General features: G+C 33.5%; 1 protein-coding gene across 1 annotated transcript; it reads right to left on the bottom strand.

Moving 5' to 3' along the window:
* Positions 1-1,246: 1,246 nt before the first annotated feature.
* LOC139866466 (ESCRT-related protein CHMP1A) lies at positions 1,247-2,073 on the bottom strand. The gene has a single exon (XM_071854701.1). It carries the CDS (start codon positions 1,898-1,900, stop codon positions 1,289-1,291), a length of 612 nt encoding a protein of 203 aa, XP_071710802.1. The 5' UTR covers positions 1,901-2,073; the 3' UTR covers positions 1,247-1,288.
* Positions 2,074-17,967: the final 15,894 nt, after the last annotated feature.

Raw genomic sequence — 17,967 nt, 5'->3', positions numbered from 1 at the left:
AATATTTAGTTTGCTTCCCATTATATCGAGAATGTTTTGATCAGCACGGTAGTAATAATTTATTTGTTCCCTATCAACCCAACTTCTGTTGTTGTAAGGTTTTCCCTGTTCGGGTTACCCGGAAAAGGCGAGTAATCCGACCCCATACTCTAGTGTACGCAGCCCATCAGGAATACTCCCTGGCTGTTTCCAACCCTTCCCTGGCCACCCCAAGAATTGAACCTGAGACCTCTTGCAAGGATCTCAACCCAACTTCTGTGAAGTATACAATTACTATTTACAGGTACATGATATTTGAATATTTCATTAGACTAATTGTATGTCACTTTGTATGTCACTTCCATATACAGTAGTTGCATTGACGCTATTTATATAAACATGTGATAACAATGTAAACCAATTCCGGTTAAAAACATGGAGGCATGAGCGAGACAAAATCTGCTCAGGTAAGTTTCACCAAATTTTTTAAAAAGTTGGATATGGACTGATATAATGGGATAAATTTCAGGCTAAGCTGCAATTTTACGGATGAGATTTTGGTAAGTGTTAGTGGGTACCATTGACCCATGGTCTATGGAGCAGGCCCTGTGATTCAATCACTCACTTTTAGGAGCAAGAAAAGAACATTTGGCCATCTGGGGTTGAAGAAGGAACACCCCCTTCAACTTCTTGGTAAACTAAGGCCACATTGTAGGTTTTTATGGTAGATCCGAAGGATGTTCGCACGATTTAACCGTCTTGCTATCAGAGATGGCAAACAACAGTGAACTAAGGCCTCTAAAGATTATAGTTGTGACACATGACTAAATTGAATATGTGTGTGTGCAATTCACCAGGTCAGTGTGATGTTTTCTTTAGCCTATTGGGTGTTCTACATAAGTTATAAACTTATAATCTTTCAGTATGGTATATTTCGTGGTCAACCTCTTCTAATGTTCAAGAAGTCTAAGAATCTCACATTGTGTTTTTCTAATTTTCGGTCAAAAATTGCATCCATATGTTTGTTCTTGATTGACTTTGCAACTATGCAAATATACCAAAATCTCAATTTGCATTTCATAACCTACCAAAACTAGTACAATTTAAAAGAAGAAAAAAGGAATGACATACAAACAAGATGCATAATTTCCTACTTATAGGCGCAAAAGACGTAGTTTCAAGCATAGCATAAAGGCATAACACAAAATAAACATACACCCGTCAAATTTACACATTCAATCCAAATTAAAAGTTATATAATAGCCATAGATATAACCAAAGTGCTAAAATCCATGAAAAACGCTTTCAATTACCCACGCGCTTTAAGCTCAGCAAGACGCCTAGTCAGATCATCCTCCTCAACCTTCTCATTGTTCTTGTTCGCCACCGCATGGCCCGCAGGCTGCGGCAACCCAACCGAAACCTCCAAACCGTAATCATCAGCAACTTGTTGCATCAAACTATTAACCTCACCTTCAGGAGTCGAAAGCGAAGTACTTCCAGCCATCGAACTCTCCATAAACTCAGCTTGCACTTCCATATTAACAAACTGTTGTTCAAATTTATCCATTGTTTCAGACATCTTCTGCAAGTTACCTGTAGCTAGCGTTGACTCAAGAGACTTCACAATTGTTCCCATTGACTTACTGATCGTAGTCATCTTAGCTTGCGTATCGAGGCGCGCAACGACAGCATCGAGTCGCGATGATAATCGGAGGTAATTCATTTGTTCGCTACGTTTACGGATCGCGTTTTCAGCGTAGATCCGTGCGCCGTCCATGTTTCCTTTTTCGATCGCTTTTTTTACTTTAAGTTTCTCTGATTTCTCGTCTTTTTCGCACTTTCTGGCTTGTCGTTGAAGACTTTTAGCGGTGAATTTGAGCTCCATGATCTGGTTCATTAATTTCTCGGCTTGACCCATGATAATCGATTAATCAGTTGATGAATTGATAAAATTGAAGACGGAGTTCAAAAATTGAGAGCGTGATTGTTCGATTTGACGGTTAAATTGTGATTGGTGGTGAAGTAAAGCCCTAAATCAAGTTAGGGTTTGATAGAATTTGGGGGTTTCTGATAGTAGTTGGATACGGAATGGCGTGTTTTTATAATATCTGTGACTGATAAAAGACCGTTCAATGTGGGTCCGGATTCATACAGGGATGTCAAGCATCTAAAAAAAAAAATTCGAGATCTGCGGATACCCGCGCCTGTGATGGGTGGATAAAATCCAAAATCTTTACCTGCGGGTGGGCGATGGATGTAATTTTGTACCCGCATACGGGTCGCGGGTGGGTGATGGATGTAATAGATCCGTTGAGGGTAAAATCCGATCTGAAAATTCGTAACACCCGTTTGAATAATCCGCGATATACCCGTTTTAAATGAGTGAAAATAACTTTAGTAATTCGTCAATGTACTTTATGATTAGTTTTAACAACTAAATTTAAATTGTTAATTTTAAACATTCTAACTTCGCATATATTAGTAAAGAAAAGTATAACTAATATTATATGTTTATTCATTTTATTATATCATAAACATGAATATATTATTGGATGATGTCTTTTATGTCACTTTTATTACGTAATGATATTTATTTTTAAATATTTTAATTTACATATACTTCATGAATAAGATCCGCGGGTAAACCCGTGACCCGCGAATATTCGTGAATACGGGTGATGGATCTAAAAATAAATCGTTAACCAAGATCCGCGGATTAATGGATCGTAAAAAAATTCGCGGGTGCGGGTTATGGATGCAGAGGATCCGCGCCCACGACCCGTGGGTGCCATTCCTAGATTCACACGGTATACATTTTTGAAATATTTTTTTAAAGAACGTTTAGGTTATAAAAAAAACACTATTTATATACTTTCAAAAAGGTATTCTAATGTAGACTATTGGTAACCAGTTATCTGCTGAACCGGTAAACTTAATTGTTTAACATCTTTTTGCCTTTTATATGATTACAAATAAGTCATATACTTTCAGTTTGTTAAGATGTACGCTATATAAAAAATGTTAGTTTTGATGTATTACCAACGTTATTCTTCACAAAGATGCCACATCATCGTAGAGTTTTTTATCCGGTTAATAATTTTTGTCCGTTCATATTAGTACACAGAAAGTATATAGTCTAGAGTGTATTTTTGTTGGGGTATATAGTTTACATTGAACAAAAGTGAAAGTTATAACATATTTATAGCTTTAACCCTAATTTAAAATATTGATGAAATATCAATTACGAGTAACTACTTTATTTTCGAAAAGCCATAATATATTAAACACGAAAATGGGCCAAAAATGGGGTCTAACCCGTTACAGGCATAAATATATCAAGTTACAGAACTATACGAAAAAAAATATAAACAAAATACAGGCAAACTAGTTGCAGAGATCGCAACTGCAGTCGACATACATGTAATGCTCAGGACCAGGGATCAGAGTTCCATGCTAACCAATCCATCTTCCTATTCTGTGACTACCTGGAAATTTCTGACCAAATTTAAACTTAATCTTTATATGTTTCCGACATGATAAGTAATGAATTATGACAAGTTTTAAAACTTTTGAAAATGAGTTTTTATATAACGGTTGACCACCCTGTTTGTCCGACGATTCACGAACATTGTAACTTGTAATAATTATATAATTGTGTGTGTGTGTATATATATATATATATATATATATATATATATATATATATATATATATATATATATATATATATATATATATATATATATATATATACGAAAACATGCGAATAATATTTATATACGAAATGATAAAAATTTACTATTAAATGATGCAATTTCAAATTGAAAATTTTACGTATATAATTGTTTTATTTTTATGATGTATTTTTTTATAATTTATAAGAAAAACGCAATTAAATTAAAGATGTACAAGATGTAAAGCACAACGTACAACAATGTAACTTAAATAGTTGAATCGAAATTAAATTAATTCATTCACTATTCATATGAATAGTAAATGAAAGAAATTAATTAATTTACTATTCACATGAAAGAATTATTAATTATAAATTACATAATATACCCCTAAAGTATTTGAGAAATACGACTTTTTAAAAATTATTCTAAATTTATTATTATATTATTATATTTTATTTCAATAATATTATATTATTATATTTATTATATTATTATATTTAAATTAATATTATATTATATATCTTTGTCCAGTCAAAAACTAGGAAAACACATATTACGCTTATAAACTTTATAAACGAACCTTTTTACAACTAATTTTATAAAGCTTAAGACCAAAACAGATATATATGTATTCAAATATAAAAAGTGAAATTTTTACTCATACTTTTACCCGCCAATTATTAGCAACAAGAGTACGAAATACCGGTCCGTGAAAACTGTCGGCAGATATTATTGAATTCTAATTCACACGTTTTTATTTTCATATTATTATATTATTTTAATATTATTATATTATTACTTTATTATAATTATTATATTATTATATTATATATATATATATATATATATATATATATATATATATATATATATATATATATATATATATATGTTGATGGTTTGCAATCGAACACACACATATACATATTCATATTCTCCATATTAATATTATTATTATGAAGATTATTAATTAATATTATTATTATTAGTAATATACATAAAATACTACAACTGGGTTATGTTCAAGTGTTTTCAAAACGGGTTTTCAAATGAGTCAAAGCTAAGGAAATTATGGGTTATGGCTATGGAGGTTATGGGTAATGCTCATGGGCATTGTTCGTGAGGCCAACCTAGCATTTATTATTTTCGTTGCGTCTACGTACTTTCCTGCAATATTGAATCACAATATTGATACGTGAGCATTCTTATCTTATCTTTTATATATTAATAGTGTATCCATGTCTAGTGCTCGAGTATATATGTTTATGCATGCTTGTATGCTTTAATTTTGTCGTTAGATAGTTTATGATGAATCACAAATTTGATACATATGCTACTGATATAAAGTATATGATATGCATGTCGTTGGAAAGCTATCGAAAAATTAATAACTTTTCATTTAGAAATCGCGTGATTTTGATGAACGGATTAAAAGATATGGTCAACTGAATTATGTTTGACGTTAATTGAAATTGTGTTTGAAACTGTAAATTAATATTTAAACAACTTGTCTATGAGATTGATAAATTGAATTTTTAGATATTAATCGAGTAAATGAATTTCTATATAGGGCACGTCTCGTTTTGTTGAATAATTGTCAAAATTGACTGTCTTATCATGTTTTAAAATTTTATAAACACTATAATCTGATTTTACAAGTATTGGAAAACTATGTGAAATAATAAAATATTTTCGATTGCCATGATAATTCAAATATAATATAGCTCCTGAAATAAATAATATTTTGAGTTTGATAAACTATAAATTCGTTCAATTATCAAGACTTATACTATGTTAATATAATAAACATGTATAGATTTAAAGATCATATTGGGTCAGGTTGACTTTTGAGATGACTTTTGTTAACTTTTGCATGTCGGTCTCGAGCATTAGGATTGTGATACACTATGACCTGACCTAGCTTGTTATATGTTTTAATATATATATATATATATATATATATATATATATATATATATATATATATATATATATATATATATATATATATATATATATATATATATATATATATATATATATAATATAGGTTCGTGAATCCGAGGCCAACTCTGCACTTGTTCAGTGCCGTCATATGAATAATTGCTACGAAATACAGTATAGTGAGTTTATAGATCCCTTTTTAATTGCTTTTGCAGTATATATTTTTGGGCTGAGAATACATGCACTTTATTTTAAACGCAATGGACACAAGTACATACTTAATTCTAGGGGTGTTCATCAAACCGTTTAAACCGGCTAAACCGGCCGAACCGGGGTATTTGGATTGGTTTGGCCGGGTTGAGGTGTTAGATTATGGTTCGACAGTTTAAGTTTTTGTCAAACCGGGTTTCTTGGTCTGACTACGGTTTGAGAAAAATTCTAACCGTCAAAACTGGACCGGACCGTTGACATATACATATATATATATATATATTAATCACCACATCTTCTTTGAATAGAAAAATTGGTTGATTTTATTGAGGAACTAAAATTAAAAAACCACACTGTGACATGTAAAATCTAACATGATCTATTTATAATCACATATAATTAATCCACATGAATTTACACCATCTACGAACTCTTACTGTACGTAATTTCAAGTCAATATAAGTTTGCTCAGGGCTAGTAATTTGATGCCAAAACAACAATTTGAAGCCAAATCACCATTTTAGCTTCCACTAGCATATGTTCAGATTATTTATTTTTCAAATCTAAGGGATAGAGAAACCAATTTTTGAAATCATGTTGTCGTTAATTTCATATTTTTGTTTTGTCCCCAATCCATAAAAAAAGAACTCAAAACCGTTAAACCGGCCAAACCGGACAGGACCAAACTGGACCAAACCGGGCAGCAAAACAACTTTCTTGGTCTGGTCTGGTTTCATATATGTTGAAACCGTGGATGCCGGTTTGGTTCGAGATTTAGTCGAAACCGGACCAAACTGGACCGTGAACACCCCTACTTAATTCTACACTGAGTTTGAACAGAAAATCCCTTAGCTTTGGTAACTAGTAACTGCCGGTTATAAGAACTGGTGGGCGCGAGTAGTTGTATATGGATCCATAGGGCTTGACATCCCCGTCTGTTCCAGGTATAGAAACCCTAGCATGAACTATAAAAAAGACGTATGCTATTTGAGTTTAGTACACGTTGGATTGCGTGTATTGTACATGTTGGTTGCATGTATATTAAAACAGGAGTACTTATTATAACGTTAAAGTTTAGTTACCAGGGTGCTCAATTTCGTAGAATATTTTGATAAACGTTTCTGGATGAAATAACTGAAATCTTGTGATCCACCTTTATATACAGATTATGCGCAACATTAAAACTATGAACTCACCAACCTTTGTGTTGACACTTTTAAGCATGTTTATTCTCAGGTTCCTAGAAGTCTTCCGCTGTTTGCTTATACGTTATACAAGCTATGTGCATGAAGTCATACATGCTTTATTAGAGAAAACTTTGCATTCACAAAATCATCACCATGTATCTTATTTGACTGTATTGTCAACGGATGTATTGTTAAAAACTATTATATACGGTGATTGTCTATACGTAGAAATCATCAGACGTCGAAAACCTTGGATTTATATATTCATTTATGGTGTGCCTTTTCAAAAGAATGCAATAGTTACAAAACGTATCATATAGAGGTCAAAACCTCACTATGAAATCAATGAATGATGTAATCGTCCAAGTGGATTTGGACGGGTCATCACAGTTGGCATCAAAGCTTGAGGTCATAGGAAACCAGAATTTGCATTAGTGTGTTTAACCGGTAATTGTTAGGATGCATTAGTGAAATGCCCCGTTCATATTAATTATAAACGTTTCATATTAATTGGTTTCTTTGCGAGGTTTTGACCTCTATATGAGACGTTTTTCAAATCTTGCATTCGTTTTTAAAAACAACCATAACCTTTATTATTGAATAAAGGTCTTAATGACATAATTTAGATTGTCTATCAAAGACAATCTCCTCAAATAAATAAGTTTTTACACAACCCATTACAATATGATCAAATATATTACAACAAATACTCCGAATGCAAGTTTAAACAATATAAACAATTATGCCGACTCCAAATCTTGACCTTGGGTTGGCATACGACAGCGGAAGCATTTTTAATATTCACCTGAGAATAAACATGCTTAAAACGTCAACAAAAATGTTGGTGAGTCATAGGTTTAATTTCTATATAATAATCATAACATTTAATAAGCCACAAGATTTTATTTAATCAAATGCGCAGGATCATTACAACTGCAAAAATCATTCATACGATGAGTCGCCTGGTAACCGACCTTAACATAGAGTGCTTAAGATATCTGGCATCATACATTCCACTATTCAAATGTATGACAAGAACCCTTCGAAGTACTAAAGCATTTCCACTATTCGAAAATGGAGGTGGTTGGTGCCCGTAGATCTACCTTTAGGATTCGCGTCAATTAGTGTTTTTCACTAATTCTTAGATTACCAAGCATAATAATAATAAGTACAGATATCCGGTATAACAAAACAGTCGTAGAATGTAGTTTCATGAACTTGTGCTTATTTTGTAAAACATTTATAAATTTGCATGTATTCTCATCCCAAAATAATTTAGATAGTAAAAATGGGACTATAACTCACTTTCACAGATTACTAATTCGTCAAGAATTAGACTTGGCCACGGGTTGATTTATGAACCTATAACAATATATACATATATTAAAATATGATCGAAATATATTCACAATATTTTCTTTATTACGTGTTGATGATTTTAGTTGTCCAGTTAGCAGTCCAATGTTAGTAGTCCATAATTTGTCGTACATGAATAACTTAATATATATCTTGAATCAATCCACGACCCAGTGTATACATATTTCAGTATTGATCACAACTCAAACTATATATATATATATTTTGGAATCAACCTCAACCCTGTATAGCTAACTCCAACATTTGCATATAGAGTGTCTATGGTTGTTCCGAAATATATATATAGATGGGTCGACATGATAGGTCAAAACATTTTATACGTGTCTATAGTATCTCAAGATTACATAATATACAATATAAGTTGATTAAGTTATGGTTGGAATAGATTTCTTACGAATTTTCACGTAGCTAAAATGAGTAGTTTTTACCAATTTTGTTTTACCCGTCATTTCTTCGTTTCAAATCCGTTTTGAGTGATTTAAGTGGCTACGGTTTCATATTGAACTTAACTTTATGAAACTAAACAGAAAAAGTATAAGTTTATAGTCAAAAATATAAGTTACAAGTCATTTTTGAAAGAGGTAGTCATTTCCGTCGAAAGAACGACATCTTGATGACTATTTTGAAAAACATACTTTCACTTTGAGTTTAACCATGATTTTTGGATATAGTTTCATATTCATAAGAAAAATCATTTTCCCAGAAGTATAGCTTTTAAATCAAAGTTTTTCATAGTTTTTAATTATCCAAACCAAAACAGCCCCCGGTTGTACTACGACGGCGTATATCCGGTTTTACGGTGTTCTTCGTGTTTACAGGTTTTAAATCATTAAGTTAGCATATCATATAGATATAGAACATGTGTTTAATTGATTTTAGAAGTTAAGTTAGAAGGATTAACTTTGTTTGCGAACAAGTTTAGAATTAACTAAACTATGTTCTAGTGATTACAAGTTTAGCTCTTCGAATAAGATAGTTTTATATGGATGAATCGAATGATGTTATGAAGATCATTACTACCTCAAGTTTTCTAGATAAACCTACTGGAAATGAGAAAAATAGATCTAGCTTCAAAGGATCCTTGGATGGCTTGAAAGTTCTTGAAGTAGAATCATGACACGAAAACAAGTTCAAGTAAGATTTTCACTTGAAATAAGATTGTTATAGTTATAGAAATTGAATCAAAGTTTGAATATGAATATTACCTTGAATAAGAAAGATAACCTACTGTAAATAACAAAGATTTCTTGATCTTAGATGATGAGTTGGAATGGATTAGAAAGCTTGGAAGTAGTCATGAAGACTTGATATGATTCTTGAAGTGTTCTTGAAAGATGGTTGTTTTTATGATGATTAAAGCTTGTAATTGAAGCTAAAAGATGGTGAAAATACTTGGAGATGATCAAGTATGATGTTAGGAGTATTTTGAGAGAGAAATTGGAGTGTAAGTATGAGAAAATGGAGTGAAGAAATGGTGTACATTCATGAATACGTTTTTTACATTTTATAAAGAAAAAAAGATACTTAAGTTTGTTTTCTTGCTAAATAATTCATGCAAGTTGATAAATGATGGTTCCCACATGATCCTTAATAATTTAAGGCTGCTAAGGAGCAGATTTTTATTAGTATAGATGAATAGTAAATACATCTAGAAGCTGCGTATTATACGAGTACAATACCATACATGTACGAGTAGAATTTTTGATGAAAATGAATGAGAATGTAATTGTAAGCATTTTTGTTAACTAGAAGTACTTTGATATGTGTCTTGAAGTCTTTCAAAAGTGTATAAATACATCATAATACATTACATGTATATATATTTAACTGAGTCGTTAAGTCATCGTTAGTCGTTACATGTAAGTGTTGTTTTGAAACCTTTAGGTTAACGATCTTGTTAAATATAATTGACCCATTGTTATTACACTTAAATGAGATATTAAATTGTTATGTTAACATGTTAACATGGTGTATTATCATATCTAATATCATATATATATGTGTGAAATACTATTACAACGATAATCGTTACATATATGTATATTGTTTCGAAGTCTTTAAGTTAGTAGTCTCATCTTATATATATAACTCATTGTTATTATACTTAATGAGATACTTAAATATCATTTAATCAAATCATAAATATATATATCCAAATATATAATCCTTTAATTAATTATTACTGTATATGACGTTCGTGAATCGTCAGACAGACTGGGTGTCCAAACGTTTGTATAAAATTCATTCCAAATAATCAAGTCTTAATGAGTTTGATTGCTTAACATGTTGGAAATGTTTAATTATGTAAATATTAATCTTATATATATTAGCGGAAAAATCCGGGTCGTTACATTATACACCCGTTAAATTAAATTTCATCCCGAAATTTGGAATAGTACCTAGTTAACGTGCGAAATCGGTAAACAGATGTGGATACTTCTGATTCATTTGGTCTTCTCGTTCCCAAGTGAATTCAGGTCCTCTACGAGCATTCCACCGAACCTTAACGATTGGTATCTTACTTTGTTTGAGTCGTTTGACCTCACGATCCATAATTTCGACGGGTTCTTCGACAAAATTTAGTTTCTCGTCAATTTTAATCTCGTCTAAAAGAATAATAAGATCTTCGGTAGCTAGGCATTTCTTCAGGTTTGAAACATGAAAGGTGTTATGAATCTTTTCTAATTGTGGAGGTAGCTCAAGTCGATAGGCCACTGGCCCAATACGTTTTTCAATCTTGAATGGCCCAATGTATCTTGGGCTCAATTTCCCTCACTTTTCAAAACGAATAACCCCTTTCTAAGGTGATACCTTAAGCATAACCATATCACCCTCCTCAAACTCTAAAGGTTTCCTTCTAACATCCGCGTAACTCTTTTGCCGACTCCGGGCTGTTTTCAATCGTTGCTGAATCTGAATGACCTTGTCGGTAGTTTCCTGGATAATTTCTGGACCTGTAATCTGTTTTTCCCCCACATCACTCCAACAAATCGGAGACCTGCACTTCCTCCCATAAAGTGCCTCGAATGGTGCCGCCTCAATACTAGAATGGTAGCTGTTGTTGTAGGAAAACTCAGCTAACGGTAGATGTCAATCCCAACTGCTTCCAAAATCAATAACACATGCTCGTAGCATGTCTTCGAGTGTCTGAATCGTCATTTTACTCTGCCCATCAGTTTGTGGATGATAGGCAGTACTTAAATCTAGACTAGTTCCCAACGCTTCGTGTAATGCCTGCCAGAATCTGGAAGTAAATCTGCTATCACGATCAGAGATAATAGAGATTGGTATACCATGTTTAGAAACAACTTCTTTCAGGTATAATTGTGCTAATTTCTCTATACCATCCTCTTCTTTTATTGGCAGAAAGTGTGCTGACTTAGTAAGACGATCGACTATTACCCAAATCATATCATAACCACCTGCGGTTCTTGGTAACTTAGCAATGAAATCCATGGTAATGTTTTCCCATTTCCATTCTGGGATTTCAGGTTGTTGGCGTAGACCCGATAGTTTCTGATGCTCAGCTTTGACTTTAGAACAAGTCAAACATGCTCCTACATATGTGGCTATATCGACCTTCATTCCTAGCCACCAAAAGTTTCTCTTGAGGTCTTGGTACATTTTCCCCGCTCCGGGATGTATTGAATATCTATTTTTATGTGCTTCATCTAGTACCACTTTCCTCAAATCCCCATTCTTTGGTACCCAAATTCTTTCAGCTAAATACCTGGTTCCGTCTTTCCGAATATTAAGCTATTTTTCTAATCCTTTGGGTATTTCCCTTACAAAAATTCCTTCCTTCAAAACCTCCTGTTGTGCCTCTTTTATTCGAGTAGTAAGATTAGTATGAATAATCATGTTCATAGCTTTTACTTGAATAGGTTCTCTTTCCTTTCGACTCAAGGCATCGGCTACCACATTTGCTTTCCCCGGGTGGTAACGGATTTCACAATCATAATCATTTAGCAGCTCAACCCATCTACGCTGCCTCATGTTTAGTTGCTTTTGATTTAAAATATGTTGGAGACTCTTGTGGTCAGTGTATATGATAAACTTGACCCCATATAGATAATACCTCCACATCTTTAATGCAAAAACAACGGCGCCCAATTCCAGATCGTGTGTGGTGTAGTTTTGTTCATGAATTTTGAGTTTTCGAGAAGCATATGCAATCACCTTCTTCTGTTGCATAAGAACACACCCAAAACCCATTCTTGATGCGTCGTAGTAGATAACGAAATCTTCCATTCCGTCAGGTAACGATAAAATAGGTGCCGTAGTCAACTTCTTTTTCAACAATTGGAAGGCACCCTCTTGTTCGGAAGTCCATTCATACTTCTTCCCCTTATGTGTCAAGGCAGTTAAAGGTTTGGCTATTCGGGAGAAATCTTGAATAAATCTCCTATAATAACCAGCTAAACCCAAAAATTGACGTATTTGCGTTGGAGTTTTCGGGGTTTCCCAATTTTTGATGGATTCGATCTTGGCGGGATCAACTTTGATTCCATTACTACTGACTACGTGACCAAGAAATTGTACTTCATTTAACCAAAAAGCACATTTAGAGAACTTAGCATAAAGTTGCTCTTTTTTTAACAACTCTAACACAAGTCTCAAGTGTTGTTCGTGTTCTTAGTTATTCTTCGAATAAATAAGGATGTCATCAATAAAGACAATAACAAACTTATCTAAATATGGACTACATACTCGGTGCATGAGGTCCATGAAAACTGCGGGTGCATTGGTTAGACCGAATGGCATAACCATGAATTCGTAATGGCCATAACAAGTTCTGAAGGCTGTTTTTGGTATATCGGCTTCTTTAACCCTCAGTTGATGATAACCCGACCTTAAGTCGATTTTGGAGTATACGCTCGAACCTTGGAGTTGATCAAATAGGTCATCGATTCAGGGTAAAGGGTATCGGTTTTTGATGGTTACTTTGTTCAGCTCACGGTAATCGATACACATGCGAAAAGACCCATCTTTCTTTTTAACGAACAAAATTGGAGCTCCCCATGGTGACGTACTCGGTCGGATAAAACCACGTTCTAATAATTCTTGTAGCTGACTTTGTAATTCTTTCATTTTGGTAGGCGCAAGTCTATATGGAGCACGAGCTATTGGTGCGGCTCCTGGTATAAGATCTATTTGAAATTCAACGGATCGGTGTGGAGGTAGTCCCGGTAATTCGTCCGGAAACACCTCAGGAAATTCTCTTGCAACAGGAACGTCATCGATTTTCTTTTCTTCTTTTTCAACCTTCTCGACGTGTGCTAGTATGGCATAGAAACCTTTTCTTATTAGTTTGCACGCCTTCAAACTACTAATAAGATTTAATTTGGCATTACCCTTTTCTCCGTACACCATTAAGGGTAACCCGTTTTCTCTCGGAATGCGAATCGCCTTCTCATGACAAACAACTTCGGCTTTCAGCTTGGACATCCAGTCCATTCCAATAATTACGTCGAAGCTTCCCAATTCCACCGGTATCAAATCAATTGCAAACGTTTCGCTAACTAAACTAATTTTTCGATTTCGGCAAATTTTATCAACCTTAATTAGTTTACCGTTTGCTACTTCAACTATACACTTTTTATCCAAAGGCGTTAACGGGAAATTTAATTTGGCACAAAATTCTCTACTCATAAAACTTCTATCGACACCCGAATCAAATAAAACATAAGCAGGTGTATTGTTGATAAGAAACGTACCCGTAACAAGCTCCGGGTCTTCCTGTGCTTTCTCTCCATTAATGTTGAAGGCTCTCCCACGGCCTTGCTTATTTCAATTCCTGCACTGGTTTATGGTATGGCCCGATTTTCCACATCCATAGCAAACAACGCCGTTATTATTTGTTCCGGCATTATTTACTCCTTGGTTTCTATTTGGTCCGTAGACTTCACACTTTGCCGCAATATGGCCATTCCTATTACACTTGGTACATAATTCTCTACAAAACCATTCCGGATGAAACGTATCACACCTGGGGCATATAGTTCTTTGCCTTTTGTTATCGTTGTTGTTGTTGTTGTTGTTAGGGTTATTGTTGTTGAGTCATTTGTTGTTGTTATTGGGATTGCTGTTGTTGTTATTATTATTGGGATGGTTGTTGCGGTTATTGTTGCGGTTGTTGTTGTGATTATTGTTGTTGTTGAGGTGGTTGTGATTGTTGTTGTAGTTGTTGTTTTGATTGTTGTTGTTGTACTGGTGACCCTGATCACTGCTTTCCTCCCACTTTCTTTTTCCCTGTTTCATTATGGCCTCCTCGGCCGCTTCTTTATTTATCCTTCCTGTAATTTGGCCTATCAATTTGTGGGCTATACGGCTCGCTTTCTGCATTGTTGCAGGATCGTTAGCACCTACATGCTCTTGGTTTCGTTCCGGCAACCCTTTTATGAATGCTTCAATTTTTGCTTCTTCGTCCTCAAATGCTCCAGGACACATTAAAGCCAGTTCATTGAAACGTCGCTCGTAGGTAGTGACATCTAACCCTTGGGTTGTCAGTGCTTTAAGCTCTGTCTTGAGCTTGTTGATTTCGGTTCTGGGACGGTACTCTTCCGTCATCATGTGCTTGAAAGCGGACCATGGAAGTGTGTAGGCGGTATTCTGTCCTACGTAATCCATATAGGTATTCCACCATGTCAAAGCAGTACCCCTGAAAGTATGTGTGGCATATTTAACGTTATCCTCTTCTGCACAGTTGCTGATTGCGAACACGGCTTCAACCTTCTCTGTCCACCGCTTTAGTCCAACGGGTCCTTCAGTTCCTTCAAACTCATTGGGTTTGCAGGCCATAAAAGCTTTGTATTAACATCCTACCCGGTTGCCATTGTTTCCTCCACTGCTGGAACCCGATTGGTTATTTTTGTTCATTGCATTCACCACTGCAGCCATATTTGTAGCGAAAACTTGAAGTTCTTCTGTGTTCAATTGTTGTTGTCTAGTAGCTGGAGGAACCATTTCCTTCAAAAATAGCAGACTGAGTTAATCATATAGAATTTTAGAAGTAGCCAAAAAGTATTTTGTAGCTTAATATGAACTTATTATTATAAAAGCTTTTTCTTCATATTAGCGTTTTATAACTATAATAATGTTCATACTTAGCAGCTAACACACAAATTAACTACTAAAATTCTAATATGAAAAACTATGGTAAATTATTACGTTACTACGTAATAATAAGTTGTAATAATAATAATAAACCTTCCATGCTTATTCTTATTATTATACAATCATAAGGAAAATTACATTGCGGATTTTCTTACAAACTTAAACACACAATATAATACATATTATACAATGCATGGAATACAGGATAGCTGTCGATGGTTCAAGAACGACGAGATTTCTTAGATGTTGACGTTGTTTCTTTCTCAGCCAAACGTTTGGATTTTCGTTTGGATAGTTCTTTTTCCAATTCCTCCCAATTGGTTCTTTCGGCTAATTGTTTGGGGGCAAAACCAACAGTCATTATACGAGCGGTCATTTTATAAACTGGTCTCTTAGGTGGTTCAGGTGGATTATCATAAACATTTTGGGTCATAATAGGTTCATCGGGTTTGGGATCGGGTATAACAGCCAAAGATTTTCCCAAATCACGTTGTGGTTTGGTAATTTTCACAACTTCTTCAGGATCCTCTTCTTCGGGTTGCTTTCGGGATCTTCTTCTGGATCCTCTTCTGGAACCTCTACTGGCAATTGTGAATCTTCCCAATTTTCCCAACAATTTTCCACTTTAATGGTAGCACCAAAAGTTAACTTTTTCGTTGGTTCATAAGTCGTACGCTTTGACTCAGCCTCCGAATCACTTGATAAGTAAATGAAATCTGAATCACTAGAGATGCTTATATGATCGGATGAAGTCATCTATCACATAATAGCAGGCACGTTAAGAGAATGATATATCTTATAATATTTATATGTTAATAATCTTATGTTTCCAACAATTATATTAAGCAATCATTTTTAAAATAATTACGGTCGAAGTCCAGACTCACTAATGCATCAAAAATCAGTTAGACACACTAATGAAAAATTTTCTGATTCTCTAATACCAATGCTCGGATACCAACTGAAATGCCCCGTTCATATTAATTATAAACGTTTCATATTAATTGGTTTCTTTGCGAGGTTTTGACCTCTATATGAGACGTTTTTCAAATCTTGCATTCGTTTTTAAAAACAACCATAACCTTTATTATTGAATAAAGGTCTTAATGACATAATTTAGATTGTCTATCAAAGACAATCTCCTCAAATAAATAAGTTTTTACACAACCCATTACAATATGATCAAATATATTACAACAAATACTCCGAATGCAAGTTTAAACAATATAAACAATTATGCCGACTCCAAATCTTGACCTTGGGTTGGCATACAATAGCGGAAGCATTTTTAATATTCACCTGAGAATAAACATGCTTAAAACGTCAACAAAAATGTTGGTGAGTCATAGGTTTAATTTCTATATAATAATTGATAATGCTAAAAACGAACATATATTTCATAGCATTATTCCTCAAGAAAGACAAGCTTTTAGTTGCAATTGTTCTATTTACAAGTGATATTCGTTTAAATAATAAAAAGTGAAGACAAAAGGCAGATTCGACGAATTGAAGACGCAAACGACCAAAAAGTTCAAAAGTACAAAATACAATCAAAGAGGTTCCAATTATTGATAAGAAACGTCTCGAAATTACAAGAGTACAAGATTCAAAACACAAAGTACAAAATATTAAATTGTACGCAAGGACGTTCGAAAATCCGGAACCGGGACCAGAGTCAACTCTCAACGCTCGAAGCAACGGACTAAAAATTACGAATCAACTATGCACATAAATATAATATAATATTTAAATAATTCTTATAATTATTTAAATATTATAATATATTAAAAATTCGTCGGCAAAGAAAGACTCCAAAGTTGGTGAGCTTGAAAATCAAACTCCGCGACTCGCGGAGTTTGAAGGCAAAAATTGCCGCGAGTCGCGGAACCCCAAATTCTGAAACCGCCTATAAAAGCAAACGCAGTTTGATCGCAAAAATATCAATATATAATTCAATCTCTCTCTCAATATATACGTAATATATATATATATATATATATATATATATATATATATATATATATATATATATATATATATATATATATATATATATATATATATATATATATATATATATATATATATATATATATTTATATTTTAATTTTAATTTTAATTTTAATTATAATTCTAATAATAAGGGTATGTTAGCAAATATTGTAAGGGTGTAAGTTGAAATTCTGTCCGTGTAACGCTACGCTATTTTTAATCATTGTAAGTTATGTTCAACCTTTTTAATTTAATGTCTCGTAGCTAAGTTATTATTATGTTTATTTAAAATGAAGTAATCATGATGTTGGGCTGATTACTAAAATTGGGTAATTGGGCTTTGTACCATAATTGGGGTTTGGACAAAAGAACGACACTTGTGGAAATTAGACTATGGGCTATTAATGGGCTTTATATTTGTTTAACTAAATGATAGTTTGTTAATGTTAATATAAAGATTTATAATTGGACGTACCCATAAA

The sequence above is a fragment of the Rutidosis leptorrhynchoides genome, chromosome 9, assembly GCF_046630445.1.
Source record: "Rutidosis leptorrhynchoides isolate AG116_Rl617_1_P2 chromosome 9, CSIRO_AGI_Rlap_v1, whole genome shotgun sequence".
In the NCBI taxonomy this organism is placed as follows: Eukaryota; Viridiplantae; Streptophyta; class Magnoliopsida; order Asterales; family Asteraceae; genus Rutidosis; species Rutidosis leptorrhynchoides.
The sequence above is the reverse complement of the archived record's forward strand: the minus strand, read 5'-3'. Positions and strand labels throughout refer to the sequence as shown.